The 19,379-nt window shown below is 51.7% G+C and overlaps 1 protein-coding gene across 3 annotated transcripts in view; it reads left to right on the forward strand.

Annotated features, from left to right (window-relative positions):
• LAMA3 (laminin subunit alpha 3) overlaps positions 1-19,379 on the forward strand; it is a 148,641-nt gene that overhangs the window by 38,351 nt on the left and 90,911 nt on the right. For all 3 annotated transcript variants that reach the window (XM_036321714.1, XM_036321713.1, XM_036321712.1), the window contains exons 12-19: positions 762-896; positions 5,317-5,454; positions 11,362-11,414; positions 11,863-11,968; positions 13,195-13,294; positions 13,965-14,121; positions 17,000-17,132; positions 19,015-19,157. In XM_036321714.1, the coding sequence (XP_036177607.1) occupies positions 762-896; positions 5,317-5,454; positions 11,362-11,414; positions 11,863-11,968; positions 13,195-13,294; positions 13,965-14,121; positions 17,000-17,132; positions 19,015-19,157 (965 nt within the window). The remainder of the gene's footprint in view (positions 1-761; positions 897-5,316; positions 5,455-11,361; positions 11,415-11,862; positions 11,969-13,194; positions 13,295-13,964; positions 14,122-16,999; positions 17,133-19,014; positions 19,158-19,379) is intronic.

Here is a 19,379-nt window from a genome sequence, read left to right on the forward strand (position 1 = left end):
CTCTGCATTCATATACTTAGCATGTTCTGCATTCATATACTTAGCATGTTCTGCATTCATATACTTAGCGTGTTCTGCATTCATATACTTAGAGTGTCCTTCATTCATATACTTAGCGTGCTCTTCATTCATATACTCAGCGTGCTCTGCATTCATATACTTAGCATGTTCTGCATTCATATACTTAGTGTGCTCTGCATTCATATACTTAGCATGTTCTTCATTCATATTACTTAGCATGCTCTGCATTCATATACTTAGCATGTTCTGCATTCATATACTTAGCATGTTCTGCATTCATATACTTAGCGTGTTCTGCATTCATATACTTAGCGTGTTCTCCATTCATCGCACTCTGACTGGCGCCTACTGTGTACCAGGCACAGACAAGGCCCGTGCGCAGCCTCCTCAAGGTTCTCATCTGATGGGAACCTATTAGATTGAAGTTTTACTGTGTAAAGCTCAGATTTGGGGTAGGGGGCAGGGGAGGAGTGTCCTCACAGGATTAGACATGACAAGAGTCTAAAAGGTGTTTTGCAAACGGATGCCTCCCCTCCCCGCCCCCAGATGCTTCTTAGTGCACCTCTAAGTTTGCCTGAATATTTATTTTCTTTCCCTTGAAGATGTGGTCTCTGGGGTTAAGGATGTCGATAAGCTGTGGTAACTCATCATCTGTTTTCCCGACAGAAACCTGAGGGAGGGAGGGACTGGCAGAGGGAAGGAGGAGGGAGACAGACCCCAACGCCTCTTCTCCTCCCCAGGCTGTGACTGTGACTTCCAAGGAGTGCTCCCCGAAATCTGTGATGCCCACGGGAGGTGCCTGTGCCGCCCGGGGGTCCAGGGCGTCCGATGTGCGGCCTGCCGCCAGGGTTTCTACTCGTTCCCCATCTGCCAAGGTGAGTGGCCGCGGCCCAGGGGTGTCAGTCCCCCCATAATTCATCTCCTCGAAGGGAAGGCAGAGGCTGTTTTGGCAGAGCCCTGTGGCCTGCGCTTATTACACAGGAACTTCGTACTCACACGTCAGCCATGTCAGCATCGTCCTCATGCGAAAGGGAAAGACTGTTGCCCAGAAGCACAGTGAGAAAAGGGGAAAGTCCGTGGCAACCTTTTGAGATTAAAGTAAGTAATTTGCCCGACCGGTGTGGCCCAGTGGTGAGCGTTGACCTATGAACCAGGAGGTCAGGGTTCCATTCCCTGTCAGTACACATGCCTGGATTGTAGGCTCGATCCCCAGTGTGGGGTGTGCAGGAGGCAGCCAATCAGTGATTCTCTCTCATCATTGATGTTTCTCTCTCTCCCTTTCTGAAATCCATTAAAAAATATTTAAAAAAATAATTTAAAAATAGATGTGATCATTGTCCTTGGAATAATAACTCATGACTATGAATTTATAACGACATTTACATGAACAAATGACCAATGAAAATAACCGTGGCTTTTAAAAATATTGAGTTTATCTGTATTTTCCAAGAGCAGATTTTTTAAAAATATACATTTTATTGATTTTTTACAGAGAGGAAGGGAGAGGGATAGAAAGTTAGAAACATTGATGAGAGAGAAACATCGATCAGCTGCCTTCTGCACATCTCCCACTGGGGATGTGCCTGCAACCAAGGTACATTCCCTTGACCAGAATCAAACCTGGGACCTTTCAGCCCGCAGGCCGACGCTCTATCCACTGAGCCAAACCGGTCAGGGCTAAGAGCAGATTTTTAACGAAATCACAGTATAATTTCTGCATCAGTAAATTCCTGACTTCCATACGTACATGTGAGGGCTGCCCTCGCCCTGGCCATGCCGCCTCTCTCTGTTCCGCCCTCTCTCCTCCTCTGGAGGTCAGGCCCCTGCGTGCGGGCAGCTGCCGAGAAGGTGGCCTCTGAGCGGAGTTGAGGAGCTGCCAGGTGGGAGGGAGGAGACAGGGCGTCCCGGAAAGGGGGCATCCACCACCCACCACCTCCTCCCACCCATGGTGTGTGTCCAGAACCTGCCCTGGGAGAGGAGGGGGGAGGGAGAGAGAGAAACATGACGTGAGAGAGAAACATCGATTGGCCGCCTCCCTCTTGCACCCGACAGGGAATCAAACCCGCAGCTTAGGTAGGTGCCCTGACGGGAATCGAACCCGAGACCCTTCGGTGCTGAGGCCAGCGCTCCAGCCACGGAGCCACCCCAGGGGCTTTGTGACCTTTCACAGTTTCCTCCCTGGAGGGCGGCTCTGAGGCCAGTGGCTGGAGCTCAGACGCACTGAGACCTGAACGGGCCGAGCATCAAGGTCCAACCCATCTTCCAATGTATTGTCTTTCTGAGGTGGAGTCGCCTGCTGGGTCTGTTGAATTTCAGAACCAAACCCACGGGACTCCCAAACGCCACCTTGGGGGTTCAGTGTGTTCCAGCCGGGACGTGTGCCCAGGGCACTGCTCTCTGCTTTAAGATGGTAGAGTCCTTCCAGGAAAGGAGTTGAAACCCTCAGTTGTTCTGCCAACTGCAGTCCTGCACTCGTGGTTTGTTCTATTGTAATTTATTCCAGACTTCGCGTAGTGCAATGCGTATCTTTCTCACTTTAATTTCCACTCCCTCGCGACTCCCCACTTGCTTATAGGTGTGCGTTAGCTTGAGGCCGTGTTGGAGGCTGTCTGTGTGTGTTCATAATCGTAATTGCGTGGCTGTCTGGTCCAGCTCCTTATCGGCCAGCACAGAACACAACCGGGTTCTCGGCTAACCAGGTCATTCGGGGGTGACGCTGCCTTTTCCCCCTCCTATGTCCCCCCATCTTTACCTCCTTCCCACTCCTCATCCTGCCTTCCTCTCCTTAAAAAAAATTGATTTCAGAGAAAAAGGAAGAAGTAGAAAGAGATAGAAACGTCAGTGATGAGAGAGAATCATGGGTCAGCTGCCTCCTGCACACCCTACACTGGGGATCGAGCCCACAACCTGGACCTGTGCCCTGACTGGGAATCGAACCCAGGACCTCCTGCTTCCTAGGTTGATGCTCACCCACTGAGCCATGCCAGCCGGGCACCCTTTTTCTTTGTTTTTCTCGTCCTCCTCATCCTTTTGCCGGTACAATTTGCTAGAACAGAGGCTCGGAGGGTGGAATTGTGGGCCAAGTGCAGCTGCCCCCAAACCTCAGCCACGTCGACCTGACCCTGGGCCCAGAACGGTCCCCGTTGGAGGTGGCTGTGGCCTTTGGGTGTGGGGACAGGTCTTTTCTCAGAAAACTCCTATAAATACGCTGCAGCCCAAGGGTCACCTGTCACCACAGTCCCACAAGTCGGACGCACTCGTGTAGAGGAGAGGCCAGATGCTCCAGCCGATGGCGATGGGGCGGGGGGAAGGGTCTGGCTGGGACTCCTGGGGAGTGAACAGAACCCCGAGGCCTGGGCGGGGGTAGGGGGGAGTCTGAGCCAAATCTGTGCAGTGACGCCATGAACTGGCCCCTTTGTAAGGCAGCTCTGCTGGGGAGCCTGAGGTGGGTTGAAGGAGCCTCTCTGTAGATTGAATCCACCCGGAGCCGGAGATGGGGGTGGGCGAGTATCATGGACGGACTGTGGCTTTGCTGAGGGAGGCGCCCCCTGCTTTTCCAACAGAAGGACACACCCCAGAACCAGGGCCATAGGGCATCCCTGGGACAGTCAGGATGTTCACCTCGTCATGTACGTCCTCTCAGAGGGAGAGGGAGTGGTGTTACGGCAACCCTGGCTCCTGCAGCGCGGCAGGTTCAGCAAGAGAAGGCGCATCGGCTGGTGGTGGGAGGACGTCGTCCTTAAATGCAAGGTTTACAAGGTTCCCTTCGGCCTGTCCTGGGACCAGGCCTATGCCTGGTGCTGGGAGACACTGGGGCCAGCAGACAAGCTGTCACCTTAGACGTTTGATCGTTCGTTTTAAATCCTCTTTGGGAGTAAACCTGCCCTAAAGCAGAAACAGTGAGCAGATGAGAAGTAAAACACTGCAGACGCGTCCAAGGACCTGGACCGGAACAAAGCGCATTAAATAGTTGTGCAGCCTTATGGTGCTTCCAGGAGTGAGAACAGGGCTGCCAGCGCTGGGGTGGTGGGGGCTTGGCGGTCTTCAGTGGCCGCTGGATTGAGATGAGGGGGAGGTGCCAGGTTGAGCAACTCACAGTTTAAGCTGCAGCTGTGGCTGGCTGGCTCGCGGGAAGCCTGTGTCTTTGTTTCCCTCTCTGGAGTGTAGCTGCACCTCCCCAGCTCCCTGGCCGGCCCCTGAGGCCCTGGGGCCAGCGTGGGTGTTGCCCGCATATTCCGGCCAGAGCTGCCTGCCCTGAGCCGGGTTCCTCTTGCTCTGTTCAGGGCAGAAACAGCAGACAGAGCCGTCTTCGTTAGCTTCTCAAGAAAAACAACCAGCCCAGCCGGCAGGGCTCAGTGGCTGAGCCTCAATCTATGAACCAGGAGGTCGCGGTTCCATTCCCAGTCGGCACAGGCCCAGGTTTCGGGCTCCATCCCCGGTGTGGGGCTCATGCAGGAGGCAGTGATCCATGATTCTCTCCCATGGATGTTTCTATCTCTCTCTCCCTCTCCCTTCCTCTCTGAGATCAATAAAAATATATATATATTTTTAAAAACCCAAACAATAGAACCAGCAGGATGTGTATGTGTGTGCGTGTGTATGTGTGTGAGTGTGTATGAGTGTGCGCATGTGTGTGTATGTGTGTGAGTGTGTATGAGTGTGCGCATGTGTGTGTATGTGTGTGAGTGTGAGTGTGTGTATGTGAGTGTGTGTGTATGTGCATGTGTGTGTGCATACAGAGAGAGTTATTTTAAGGAATTAGCTCACATGATCGTGGGGGCTGGCAAGTCCAAAATCTGCAGGGCAGGCCTGCGGCCGGCAAGACAGGGAAGCGGTAATGTTGCCGCTTGAGTCCCAAGGCGATTTGGAGGAAAAATTCCTTCTTCCTTTGGGACCTCAATCTTTTCCCCTGACGCCTTCCCCTGATTGGATGAGGCCCACCCACACAGTGGAGGGCAATCTGCATTTCCCAAGCCCTGGTCACGACCAGCCCGTCTTGCCGGATGTGAAATTAACAAAAACAAAACCCAGGAGCGTTTGCTGAGTGCTCACATCAGGCAGGCCTCGCCCAGCTCTTCACGTGTGACCTGACTGCATGCTGGCAGCAGCCGAGTCCCGCGGACACTGGCCTTGCCCCCACACAGAAGGGAAGCGGGGGCTCTGGGCATTTGGCCACATTGCAGGTTCCAGTCTAACAGGAGGCGGAGCTGGACTGGCATTGGGTCTCCCGGGCCCCACCCCGTGGGTTACCCAGGTCCTGCCCCTGCTGGGGTCTGACTGGCGTCTCTCCCGCAGCCTGCCAGTGCTCCGCCCTCGGCTCCTACCCGACGCCCTGCAGCCCAGCGACGGGCCAGTGTGCGTGCCGCCCGGGGATCGCAGGACGGCGCTGTGACCGGTGTCTCTCGGGCGCCCCTGACTTCCCCCACTGCTCAGGTAAGGGGGCGCCAGAACCGTGGGGGGCCCTGTGCTGCCACTCACAGAGCAGCCTGCAGACCCTCACGGCTCACAGCTGTGTGAGACCCACATCTGCCTGCTTCCTCCCCGATTCAGGTCCATTGAAAATGCCTGCGCAGTTTCAGACTTGCATTCTCTAAGGACTCAAAACGGGTTTAATCCTAAAATTTAAAAAAACCCCATGTGCTATAAATTCGTGTTTATTTTTTTTATTTTTGTTAATCCTCACCTGAGGATATTTTTCCATTGCTTTTTAGAGAGAGTGGAAGAGAGGGGGAGAGACACAGAGAAACATCAATTGGTTGCCTCCAGCACGCACCCCAACCAAGCCTGCAACCAAGGTACATGCCCTTGACTGGAATCGAACCTGGGACCCTTCAGTCGGCAGGCCAGTGCTCTAGCCACTGAGCCACACTGTCCAGGCTAAATGTGTGTTTCTTGATTCTCATGTAAACTCCCTGGGTGGTGAAGATGGCCCTGAGCCAGGCCCAGTCTCTCCCCACTCCCAGGCATCCGAGCTTCTCTTGGATCCCCCAGGGTGTCCAGCAGGTCCCCTGTGGGCAGCTGAGGGGGGCCTTCGCTGGGGTTCTGCCCACTCCAGCCTCGGGGGACCGTGTCATCACACCTCAGCACAGGTGTGAGGGGCAGGGATAGGGGCTGGACCAGAGCTTCTGTGGTTTGGAAAGAGTGAGACGGAGGAAAAGTCGTCATGAGTTGGTGCTCATCCTCGATGGACGTGAGGGAGAGTCTGCATGCTCCGTGGCCGTAAGATGCCTGCGGAATCTCGGTGCTCCAGGTGCCGCAGCCTCCAGGACAGGTGGCTCCGACCGAGGCTTCAGGGACCCCCTCTCTGTGGAAAAGAGGTGTTTGTGAAAGGCCGAGTCAGACTGCCCAGGGAGGACGTGGTTCTCACCCGCCCGCGTGGCTCAGGGGCTGAGCATCGACCTATGAACCAGGAGGTCATGGTTCAATTCCTGGTCAGGGCACATGCCCGGGCTGTGGGCTCGATCCCCAGTGTGTGGTGTGCAGGAGGCAGCCAATCCATGGTTCTCTCTCATTGATGTTCCTATCCCTCTCCCATCCTCTCTGAATTCAATAAAAACATATTTTTAAAAAGAGAGATGGTGGTGTTCTCAGGCCCTCGGCTCCTGATGGTTCTTGGAGCCTCACATTCTGAGCCATCGAAGACAGGGCCACAGCTCCAACTGGACCCAGAGCCTCGCTCACCAGAACCCTCGGACACCAGGGATTTTGTGGATGGAAATTATAGCTGCCGTCGGCAGGCATGGCTTGCCTCAGAGAAGGCCTGAAGGGCCTGTGTGCCAGGCTGTCTGGGGCTGGCCGCTCACCTCCACAGGGTCCGGGGAGAAGGGGGTTGTGGGAAGTGCTGAGGCAGCGGGCAGTGGGGCTGGGCAGTGTGGGCAGGAGCCAACAAGAAGAACCTCAAGGGTGGGAAGACTGTTGACCTTACAGAGGAAGGCAAGGGAGCCTGGAGAGAAAAGGAGATGGAGATGGAGATGGAGATGGAGAGATAGATAGATGATAGATAGGTAGATAGATAGATGATAGATCAATGGAAGATGATAGATCAATGGTAGATGATAGATTGATGATAGATAGATAGATAGATAGATAGATGATAGATCAATGATAGTTAGGGACTATCATTAAGGAAGAAGCTGAAACCGAACAAGAGACAATAAAGGCAAAAAAATATATCTAAGGAACAGCTTGTAAGAAAACAAAATGCTATGGATTTCATTAAACTGTTAGACAAGCACGGCTCAGAGCGGCTCACCCAGCCCTCCATCCTAAAGCTGTACAAGAGTAACACTGAGATTGCAAGGTCCCTACTTATTGGGCTTGTGGTCCTGCGTTGACTAAGGCATCAAAACAAGATAATTCTAGAAACGCTGTAGGACACACGAGGGACCAGGGACTGTGACATTTAGGGACCTGAGTCTTGGTTAACAAAAAAATGTACTTACAAATTCTGGAACTTTGTAATTGGATGGTTAAAAAAATCCCTTGGTACAATATCGCCCTCTTCTGGGAAATCCTAAAGATGCTCAAAATTCTAGTGTCGCTCCCCCCAGTCTCCTGCATCTTCAGTTAGAAGTGAACTTTTATACATTTTGGATATTAACCCCTTATCAACCTCCTCCCATTCAGTAGGTTGTCTTTTCATAGTTTTTTTAATATCTTTTTTTAATATATTTTATTGATTTTTTACAGAGAGGAAAGGAGAGGGATAGAGAGTTACAAACATCGATTAGAGAGAAACATGGATCAGCTGCCTCCTGCACACCTCCTACTGGGGATGTGCCCACAACCAAGGTATATGCCCTTGACCGGAATCAAACCTGGGACCCTTGAGTCTGCAGGCCGACGCTCTATCCACTGAGCCAAACCAGTCAGGGCATTTTCATATTGTTGATGGTTGTCTTTGCTGTGCAAAAACTTTTTAATTTGATGAAGTCCCATTTATTTATTTTTTCCTTTTGTTTCCCTCAACTGAGGAGATATATCAGAAAAAAATATTGCTAAGAGAAATATCTGAGATTTTACTGCCTATGTTTTCTTCTAGGGTTTTATTGTTTCGTGTCTTACATTTAAATCTTTTGTTCATTTTGAACTTATTCTTGTATATAGTATAAGTTGGTCTAGTTTCATTGTATTTTTTTGCATGTATCTGTCCAATTTCCCCAGCACCATTAATTGAATAGACTGTCTTTACCCCATTGTATGTTCTTGCCTCCTTTATCAAATATTAATTGACCATAGAGGTGTGGGTTTATTTCTGGGCTCTTCATTCTGTTCATTGATTTCTATGTCTGCTTTTATGCCAATTCTGTGGCCTTGAAATGTAGTTTGATATCAGGTAGCTGGATGCCTTCAGCTTCGTTGTCCTTTATCATGATTGTGGTGACTGTGTGGGGTCTTCTGTGCCCTGTGTCCATTGCATTGTGATTTACAATAGCCAAGATATGGAAGCAATCCAAATGCCCATCAACAGACAAGTGGTAAAAAGCTGTGGTGCAAATATACCATGGAATGAGAAGAATGAAGTCTTAACCATTTGCAACAGCATGGGTGGACCTAGAGGGTTTTATGGGAAGTGAAATAAGTCAGTCAGAGAAAGACAAATACCATATGATTTCACTTATAGGTGGAATCTAAAGAATAAAATAAGTAAAACAGAAACAGACGCACAGATACAGAGAACTGACTGATGATGGCCAGGGGCTGGGGTGGGAGAACTGGGTGAAGAAGGTGAAGGGATTGAGAAGTACAGATTGGTCGTTACAAAACAGTCACAGGTGTGAAGCACAGCATCGGGAATGTAGTCAGTAATATTGTAATCGCCATGTATGAGGCCAGGGGGTGCTGGAAATATCAGGGCATCACTTTGTATAGTATAGGATTATCTAACCACTATGCTGAATATCTGAAACTAATACAAATAATGTTGAATGTAAACTGTAACGGAAAAAAATGGGGGGGGGGGAAAGAACTCAGTTGTGAGCAGATACGAGCATTGTTCGTTGGCAAAGGGGTGGTTTGGGAATTAAGACCATAAGGCTATTTGGAGGCCTTTTTCTGAATTATATGCAATGTCCTTGCCACCCACATATCAAAAAGTACAAATGTAGATGAACTGTTTCTATTTTTTATATGTATTGATTTCAGAGAGGAAGTGAGAGGGAGAGAGAGAAACATCAATGATGAGAGAGAATCATTGATCAGGAGCCTCCTGCACGCCCCACACTGGGGATGGAGCCCACAACCCGGGCATGTGCCCCGACTGGGAATCGAACCCTGACCTCCTGGTTCATAGGTCTACGGTCAACCACTGAGCCACACGGCTGGGCTAGGTGAACCTTTTTTAAAAACAAGTAAAACTTTTGAAACTCAAAACATCAAAACAAGGAGACAACCAAATAAACACTGAATCCCAGATGCTGACCACATCTCTGAACCTACACAGGCCCTAGCATTCCCTGTGACCTGGCCAGCACCCTAGACGCCAGTTTGGTGAGTGGACAGTCATAAATGGTTGCGATTCTAACTGTCATTCTGGTGCTGTTGGGAGTTTCCTGAAATTAAAAGTAAATTAAAATAAGGCTGGAGGCCAAATTGCTTATCAAGGTCACTGCTCATTTTCTAGATGCAAATGTGATATTGTGAGTTCTTTTCAAAAACAAAAGAACAGGGTTCGTTTAAGCTGTGAACCCTGGAGCCCTCGATTTCAACGGTTATTGTTCGTTTCTCTAAGGGCGTTGCCACCCCAGAGGCCTGGAAGCATGTACTTAAAATTAAGAAAACCAAAGGCTAATTTCACATTAAATAAAACTGTCTGTGTACAAAGTAAGTGTAACTTATTTGATACTAGAGGCCCGATGCATGAAATTCATGCAAGAGTAAGCCTTCCTTCCCCCGGCTGCCGGCACCGGCTTCCCTTCCACACCCGGGACCCAGGCTTCCTGCAGCCCTGGCTTTGTCCAGAAGGTCGTCTGGAGGACGTCCAGCCTAATTAGCATATTACACTTTTATTGTTATAGGTTACTCCAAGACAGCCCTGCGATACTCTGTTTTCCCAGCACTTTAGGGATTGCTGTCCGCTTAGCCTGGGAGCGCGGGACAGAGGTCTGCCTCCTTCCTGTGAATTGTGATGGGGTCTAAGCAGGCATGCTTATTACAGAACTGACTAAGTTTGCTTATTACAAAACTTTCAGAGAAACATAATTTTCTACTGATGCTCACGTGTTAAGTATTCAGATACTTTTCCATTTAAATTTGTAGTCCAGCTGTCCCAGAATCGGCAATGGCAGCGTTATAAATCGCAGTGATTTTTAAATTTTTCTGTTTTCCAATTTTGTTTTAACCAGAACTATGGCTTATGGGAATAACAAATAAGGAATAAGAGAAATGAGGCAGACTTGACTTTAGCCCCGTGCCTTTATTCCCCTGAATACACTTCAGTTCCTTTTCACGGTCAAAATGCGTTACTGTGGCAAGTTCTGTTCAGGACACGCATTTGAAAACTACCTTCCTTCTGCGATGTCACGTCTTGGTTAGCTTTTCTTTAAAGGGGTTCTGCCAGTGCAAGCGTCACATGGAGCGTCCCACCTGCGGCGTCTGTAAACCACTGTCCTGGAATCTGGCCCCAGAAACCCCAGCGGGTGTTCAGGTCACGTTTCGTACTCATAATGATTCACTCCATGGCAGCCTCCTCGTCACCGTCTCTGCCTCAGTGACTACACCCAAAAAGAGGTGTTATCTAATCTGTTCCGTTCGTCTGGAAGTTTGTATAAATGTTTTGATGTCTCCACCCCCCCTCCCCCCCAAAAAAAGGTAACTTTTGGCAGCACTTCTGCCATTTTCACAGTCTCCACCAGGGACCAGGGACGTATACCCTTTCCCATGAGCGTGTGTGGCTGGGGGAGGCGGCTACTCGATAAATGGTCTTACTGCCTTGTTTTTATAGCCCACTCTTTCGGATTCCGTTTCATGCTTAGATTAAAGCCAGGGCAGGACTCAAAACCACGAAGCGGAAGGTGGCTGAATGGAGTGACTATTCTTAAATAGAGTGCTGACAATAGGGCCATGTCAGCAATGACCTGGACACTCGACTCATTTAAAAATCCCCTGATGCTGCACTTTCTTGGAGCCGTCACAGACCGGCCGTTTCTCCTCGGAGGTGGTGTGGACCTGGCTGTGCCTCGGATTCCGGCGAGCAGTCCAGCCCTAGGGTTCGGCCGTGCAAGCCGACTCCTGTGAAGCATGCTGGGACGTGACTCCGTGCAGGGGCCGGTGTGGCGCGGTCCCGGCGCTGGGGCTGCCCCTGGGTCCCCTTGGCCCAAGGACGCTGTCTTGTCTCCACAGAATGCCGGTGCCACGCGGCGGGGACGGTGAGCGGAATTGGAGAGTGTGGGCAGGTAATGTGAGCCGGTTTACATGGGACGCCAGCACCAATTTGTGGGGTTTCCGTGGGAGGGCGTCATATTAGCACCTCTGCAATTGTACTGCATGCAGTCATCTTTTTGGACATTTTTATTTTTTAAAATATAGTTTTATTGATATCAGAGAGGAAGAGAGAGGGAGAGAGATGGAAACATCATTGGTGAGAGAGAATCACTGACCGGCTGCCTCCTGCCCGCCCCACACTGGGGATCGAGCCCACAGCCCAGACCTGTGCCCTGACCAGGAATCAGACTGTGAGCTCCTGGTTCATAGGTCGATGCCTCTCTGGCCGGGCCTTTTTGGACATTTTTAGATCCTGACGCACGACTTTGTATGACACACGAGGCCTCACGGGCTGAAGCCTTGAGCACAGTGAATTCTGTCCCCTTCACCCCATGTTGTCGTCCACTCCTTGTTCTGCAGCACGACGGGGACTGTCACTGCAAGCCCCACGTCGGGGGCGATTCCTGCGACACGTGCGACGATGGCTATTTCGCTCTGGAGAAGGGCAGTTACTTCGGGTGTCAAGGTAAAGACGCCCGCGGCCCTGAGTGAAGCGCAGGTGCTGATGGGTAGTTGTCAGGGCAGCCTTTCCTCCGAGTTCCTCGTCCTCCTGCAGGCTCTCCGGGGGTTTGGGCTCAAAACTCCTGTCCAGGGACTTGGGCCAACCTTTCTGTTGAGACTAGTGATAACTGCACGTGGGGTCGCTTCAGCTCCTCTGCTGCCAGCACACTCGGGGTTAATGATAACACACACGATTGGGCCCCAGCCGGTGTGGCTCAGTGGACAGAGCGTCGGCCTGTGGACTGAAGGGTCCCAGGTTGATTCCCGGTCATGGCACAGCCCGGGTTGCGGGCTCAATCCCCAGTGTGGGGCTTGCAGGAGGCAGCCGATCCATGATTCTCATCATGGATGTTTCTGTCTCTATCTCTCTCCCTTCCGCTCTGAAATCAATACAAATATACTTTAAAACTAAAATAAAAGACATAATTGCGATGAGGGAGTCACTGTAAGTAACATCGAGGCTTAGCCGTTTTAAAGATATATTTTGCATGATCAAAAACGCCCACACTGGATTTTTTAGAGATGATATTGTTTTATTTATTTAATTATTTATTTATTTAAAATGCATCTTTATTGTGGAAAGTATCACAGATGTCCCCTCTTTTCCCCCATCCCCCCCACCCCCCTTCGCCACTCTGCTGTCTGTGTCCCGGGGCCGTGCACATGTGCAGAGGAGTCCCGGTTAATCTCCCCCACGCCGCCCTCCCTCTGACACCCACGTCTGCTCTGTGCTTCCATGCCTCTGGTCTCTGTTCACCGGGTCCTCTGTTAGCGTCCACACGAGTGAGGTCATGTGACACCTGTCTTTCTCTGACTGGCTTATTCACTCAGCAGGATGCTCTCCGGTCCCTCCAGGCGACTCTGAGGGTTTTATTGTTTCAAACAATAAAGCTGTGGGAGGGGTTGCCCCTAACCCTCCTCTTGCCTCTGCCACAGCCTCTCTGTTAGCAGAGCTGCTTATGGTAGCATTGAGCTGCTGAATCTCTTTCAGCTCCAGGTTACCACCCCCTAGTGGGCAGTGGGGGTCGTACCATCTCAGTTTGGGGGTTCATACATATTTCAAACACCTGCCACACGCTAGAGAGGCCGGGCAGAGCCGAGGGCCCTGGCGTACGGCTTCCCTCCTAGAAGCAGGGAGGCTTCCGTGAGGAGATGCTCTGAGGGGTGACCCCGCTGTGTCCTGACTTTCAGGGTGTCGGTGTGACGTGGGTGGGGCCGTCACCCCCGTGTGCAGCGGGCCCGCCGGGGTGTGTGTGTGCCGGGAACACGTCGTGGGGAAGGCGTGCCAGCGGTGAGTCTCTCGAAGGGCCTTCCACCCGCTCATGCTGCCAGCTTGTGACGGGGTCGCCGTGTGCGTTTGAAGAACTGGAGTCGTGGCACTTCCTGTCGGGATAGTTCTGATCCCTTTCTGTGGCGCCGTTATTGGACTCTGGAAAGGAGTCATTAATAGGCGTGAAGCTTAAGAGAAAACGAGGCATAGAAAGGTCATTCTAGTGACCGTACATGAGTGTATATGTGTAATTGTAAACTCCACGTTCACTACTGCATCTGAGGTCTTAGTAACGGTTCCTGACACAGCGATGCTAACATTTGTGTGAAGAGTGACTACGAGTTTGTGAGCGAATGAATGAATGAATGAATGGATTTAGAGTAAGTAACCTGATTTGACTTTGCTGAGCTGTGGGTGCCCTTTGAGGACGTTTTGAAGATGCTGCCACCATGTGCTGTGCTCAGTGAGCCCTCACCTGACTGCTGGGAGGGCGTGGGGGTGGGTGTGTCGTGTGGGTGTTCACATGAGTGAAAGCAGGCATTGGGAGAGAAAGCTCGGCGCCCCGTCTGCCCTGTGCAATGCGCCCTGTCGGGTGCTGGGGGTGCTGGGCGGCAGCTGTCGGGATCAACGGGTAGTCAGATGGTCCGTGAGCCCAGCCTGCTCATCCGTGTCTGCTTTTTGTCTGTGAAAGACCTGAGGACAACCACTACTTCCCGGACTTGCATCACATGAAGTACGAGCTCGAAGACGGCACCACCCCCAGCGGGAGGGGCCTGCGCTTCGGGTTTGACCCCCTGGAGTTCCCCGGGTTCAGCTGGAGAGGATACGCCCAGATGACCCCCCTGCAGGTGCGTGGCCCGACCTCACCCAGAGGTGAGCTCTCCCCAAAGCCGACTCCAGGATCGTTTTCCTCCTGGGAAATAAGAACGAGTGTCCTGGGCTGGGTTTTAGCTGGTGGACATATGTATCAATTCCACAGTTTCTTGTTAGTTTACTTTGGTCACCAAATCAGAAAAGGAGGAGATTAAAGAAAAACGGTGCTTCTCTCTGGAGAGGTTTTATAGGGAATTTCCCAAACAAGATTAGGCTGTATTTAACAGGAGACATTTTTTCTTTAAGCCAGTTGTGGAAGATAAACACAGGTTGACTTAAATGATTCCAATAAAGCTTATGTTGCTAATTTCTTATTTAATTTTCACTTTTTAAAACTCCGAATTATATCAGATAGAAAGTAAGGTACGTGAGGCGTTTCCGTCCGCGCGACTTCATTTTCCTTCCCCACGCTCCTCCTCCCCTCCCGTCTCCTCCGCTGGCCCCCCCCCCCCCCCCCGGCTCTGTGTTGGAACGAAGGAGTTCACACTTCATCTGTAGAGCGTAACATTTACAATGAAACTTTCCGTGCGGTTGCTGAGTGTGTTTGTTCTCAGCATTTCTCTTGGAGGTGGGTCTCCTCAGGCTGTGTCTTGGGGAGAAACTCAGAATGAAAGCGGCAAACTGATGAGCGTGGCAACCAGCCCGTGTCCCTGGCGGACCCAGCACCAGCCGGTCCCTCATTCAGCCCTTAGACAAGTGTGACCGTCAGCCACGGGCACTGACACGGCTCTGCCCGGCCAGGGTCCCCGGCCAGCGGCCTTTCCCAGGCGGTCCCAGGACCTAGGACGCCTCACTGTTGGCTCCTCCCGTTTCTTTACTTCCGATCACTTTGTGATTCAGGAGAAAGCGGGCATTCCCCTGAGTCATAACAGGATGGGAGTGCCTGAGCCGCAGGTGTGACTGCTGCAGGAGCAGCTGGCTCACACCAAGGAATGGCTTTCTAGTGGTGAACTCTCGGGAGTGTCTTCATCCGAGGAAGGGGTGGCGCTCAAATCATGCTGACGTTCCTCTGCTCCGAGTCCCTGTTCCCATCGTTGTTTTCCAACCTGCAACCTGCATTAAAGGCGAAGCATCAGGTTGAGAGGGTGAGCCGAGTGCCTCCGGGGGTCACGCAGCTCCGGCTCCAGAACAGGGATTCCACCGGACGTTTCTGTCACAGATTTCTCGCTCCACCACTGCCCCTTCAAAGATGATTAAAAAGTCAAAGGAACCACTGATTTGGAAATGTCCAAGTTCCTTTTTTTCTTTCTTTTTTAAAGTATGTTTTTATTGATTTCAGAGAGGAAGGGAGAGAGAGAGAGAGAGAGAAACACCAATGATGAGAATCATTGATCGGCTGCCTCCTACACGCTCCACACCGGGGATCAAGCCCGAAACCCGGGCATGTGCCCTGACCGGGAATCGAACCGTGACCTCTTGGTTCATAGGTTCATGCTCAACCACTAAGCCACACCAGCCAGGCTTTATTATTAGTAATATCATTGTTATTTATCTTTATTGTTGAAAGTATTACAGATGTCCCCATTTTTCCTCCGTTGACCCCCTCGACCCCACTCTCGTCCCCTCCCCAGGCCTTCTCCGCGAGATTGTCTGTCACTGGGCTAAGCACATTCATGTAAATTCACTGGCTAATCCCTTTCTGCCCCGCCCCCCTTCCCTCTGAGGTTCCACACTCTGTTCTCTGTGTCTGTTTTGTTCATTCACATATGCGTGCGACCGTGTGGAACTTGCCTTTCTCTGACTGGCTTATCTCACTCAGCACCATGCTCTCCAGGCCCCTCCATGCCGTCTCACGGGTACGAGGTCCTGCCTTTCCACAGCTGCGTGGTGTTCCACGTGCACGTCCCACAGCTTTTTCACAGCTGCCGAGTATCACGCGCCTTCCTTGGGCCACAGCTGAATTGGATCATGCAGTCTGTGGTTCAGACTTAAAATAGCCTGGTCTTTCCTTCCCCTCGCCGGCTCAGGGGCACTTCCGTGTGTGAGCACCAGGGCTTGTGGGTGTTGGGACGCCCCGCCCACATCACCTGAAGGCCCTCGTTCTCCTTGGATGGGGCCTGAGGTTGTTTCCTGTGACTCACTAAGCGCAGTTTAGTTACGTCCTGACTTCATCTCCCGTGTGTGGGGCCTGTAGCTTTCCTGAGCCGCCCTCGGTTTCTGCAACCATTTGCGATGTTGTACATGTGAGTGGGCCCTGGAGGGGGGTCTCTCCGGGGGCCTCATAGCACACTGTCCTTCACTGCTCCCAGCCGCGTGGCTTCACGGCCTCGGTGGCTTCCTAACCAGTCCCTCCACGCACTCCACCTGCCGCTTACAGAGGCCAGAGAGGACCCAAGGGCATGCCTCTCACGGCTCCTCCTCGTGAATGACTTCAGTTCCTTGTCAGGCTGTGCATCTCCACCTCCTCAGGGGTGCAGGCACTTGCTGAGTGGGTGTGACATGTACGTGCACACACATGCACATGCATGTATGCGCACTATGTGTGAATGTGTGTGAACTACGTGTGGATGTGTGTACACGTGTGAGTATCTGTGCTTATTGAGTGGGTATGAGTGGTGTATGTGTGCACACTGTATGTGAATGTGTGTACACAGCATGTTAATGTGTATGTGTATGTGTACATGGCATGTTCGTGTGTGTACACAGCATGCTCATGTGTCTCTGTGTACATGGCATGTTCATGTGTCTCTGTGTACACAGCATGCTCATGTGTCTCTGTGTACACGGCATGCTCATGTGTCCCTGTGTACACGGCATGTTCGTGTGTGTACACCAGGAGCCGGTGTGAAGCGTGGATGAAGCCGCTGTTTGGCCAGCGTCCCGTCTACACTGTGTGGCCTCGGTGTCTTTCAGAACGAGGTGAGGGTCCTGCTGAGCGTGGGGCGGTCGAGCCGCTCTCAGTTCCGTGTTGTTCTGCGATGTGTGAACCCTGGAGCGGAGGCGGTAGCCGGCCTTGTGACTCTTCGTCCGTCTGGGGCGGAGGCAGGTGGGTACATTTTCAGGACCCTTTTTGGTTAACAAACTATGGACCAGGGAAATGTTTTCTCCTCTGTAGACATGCCCGCCTGGCGCTGGCCTGAGCTTGACAATGCACGCCGCGCCCTGCGCCTGGCCCTGCCCCTGCCCCTGCCCTTGCCCCTGCCCCTGCCCCTGCCCCTGTTCGTTCCTAAGCATCCTGCTTATTGCACTTTGCTGTTACATTGATCATTAGCTGCCATTTACAAATCCATGTATCAACATGTGTGCCTGGCTGAACGCCGGGCTCTGACGTCGCCACAGGCAAAGCTAGTTTATAACTCGCTTATGGGAAAATGCATGTCGCCTTGCAGTGCTGAGGGACCTTGGCTACCCCATGATAAAGTCCCCTTGCATCAGGCAAACCAACCGGTTCCCGGAGCGCGGGGTGAGCACAGGAAGCTAAGACAGTGTGTGAGCAGGAAGCCGGGACTCCGGGAGGAGTGGGGACCTTGGTCAGGGGGAGGGTACTGGGGGCCGGTGTTGGGGTCCAGCCCCAGCAGGTCCCGGGGTTCCCAAAGGTGTGGATGGAGTCAGTGAAGAAGGAATGACACAGAGGCAGTGTTCAGTTGATCAGCAGAGCCAGGTTCTCTATCCAGGTTCTCCAGCCAGGTTCTGTCTTTATTCTCCTGTTACATCTGTATTTATACCAGTTGATTTTAATCCTATCCATTCTATTCCAAAGGTTAGGGTGTTTGTTATCTCCATTCCAAGGTCACTACTCTATTGTTCTGTTAAATTACAAGGAAGTAACTGAAGGAGATTATCCTAAGTAAAGATTATGTAGCTTAAGTGTGATTGTTCATAGTTAAAGTGATTAATTAGCAGCCTGGCACTTAGTTAAGGGGTTTTATTCCCTTCCTTAGTCCTGTTAATCCCTAACTCCAGGGAAAAAATCCCCACCTGGGGAAACAACCTTTCTCAGAGAGGTGACCTTGGTTAAAACACATTGCACTAAGAAGGGGAGCAAACATATTAAGGACAGTATGCCATATACGCCAGGTCCCTTGAAACATATGCTGTGCAGATGTTTCTCACCTGCAGCGACTGTGTCAAGCAGCAAGGACGGACCGGTTTCCGGCAGGCCGGGAGACGGCGGTGGGAGTGTGGACCTCCCTGGGATCTGTTCTGCGAAGGTCAAGGCTCCTGCCAGACCTGCACACAGACTCCAGGCGGCAGGAGGGCCCGACAGGACACATAACGGTGCCAGTGGGCCCTGATGCAGAGAGAAGGCTGAGCCCGGCGCGTGGCTCCATGGTTGAGTGTGGAGCTGTGAGCCAGGAGGTCACAGTTCGACGCCCGTCAGGGCGCATGCCCGGGTTGCGGGCTTGCTCCCCAGTGTGAGGCAGCCAGTATAAGCCCTAAAACACGACTTGCCTATCCGTTTACCAGCACAACCCAAAAGGGTGTGCACAGACCCCATTGCTAGGAGAGACAAGCACAGGGAGTCGGCCAGTCACTGCGCTGTCCCTATTTTCATTTTCCGTTACGTGATGCGGGTGGCACTGAGTGTTTGTTGTGTTGACCTGTTTTCCTTTTCCTTGTGGATTGTAATTACGTTTCTTTGACAATTAAAAATGGTGCCAAGAACCTTTCTAAGCAATTTACCTGTGTTAATATACTCCATCTTTAACAAATTAAAAAGGGACTTGTAATCACAGCATAGATCGCCACTGCTGACGTCTGTTCAAGGTCTTTCTAGGCTGTTCTTACACATTCATTCATGCAATTAAAGAAGCAAGGTCTGCACGTAGGATCCGTCGTCTACCCTACACGTTTGCGGATGGAAACCGAAGGAGGAAAACTGATTGGCTGCCAGAGCGATGCCCGAGTGACATGTTTCTCTCTGACAGACGCTGCTCAGAGCAGAGGGGTCGTCTTCCTGCCCAGCACGGAGCCAGCCTTCATCTCCGTCCCTGGAAGCGGTCCGGCCGACGCGTTCTCACTGGCACCGGGGATGTGGGTGGCCTGCATCAAGGCAGAGGGGGTCCTCCTGGTGAGCAGTCGCTCTTTTCTTCTTTATATGTTTTTATTGGTTTCAGAGAGGAAGGGAGAGGGAGAGAAACATCAATGATGAGAATCATGGATCGGCTGCCTCCTGCCTGCCCCCCAGTGGGGATCGAGCCTGCAACCCGGGCATGTGCCCTGACCGGGAACAGAGCCGTGACCTCCTGGTTCATAGGTCAACACTCAACCACTGAGCCATGCCGGCCGGGCT

The sequence above is a fragment of the Myotis myotis genome, unplaced genomic scaffold (genome assembly GCF_014108235.1).
Source record: "Myotis myotis isolate mMyoMyo1 unplaced genomic scaffold, mMyoMyo1.p scaffold_m19_p_9, whole genome shotgun sequence".
NCBI lineage: Eukaryota > Metazoa > Chordata > Mammalia > Chiroptera > Vespertilionidae > Myotis > Myotis myotis.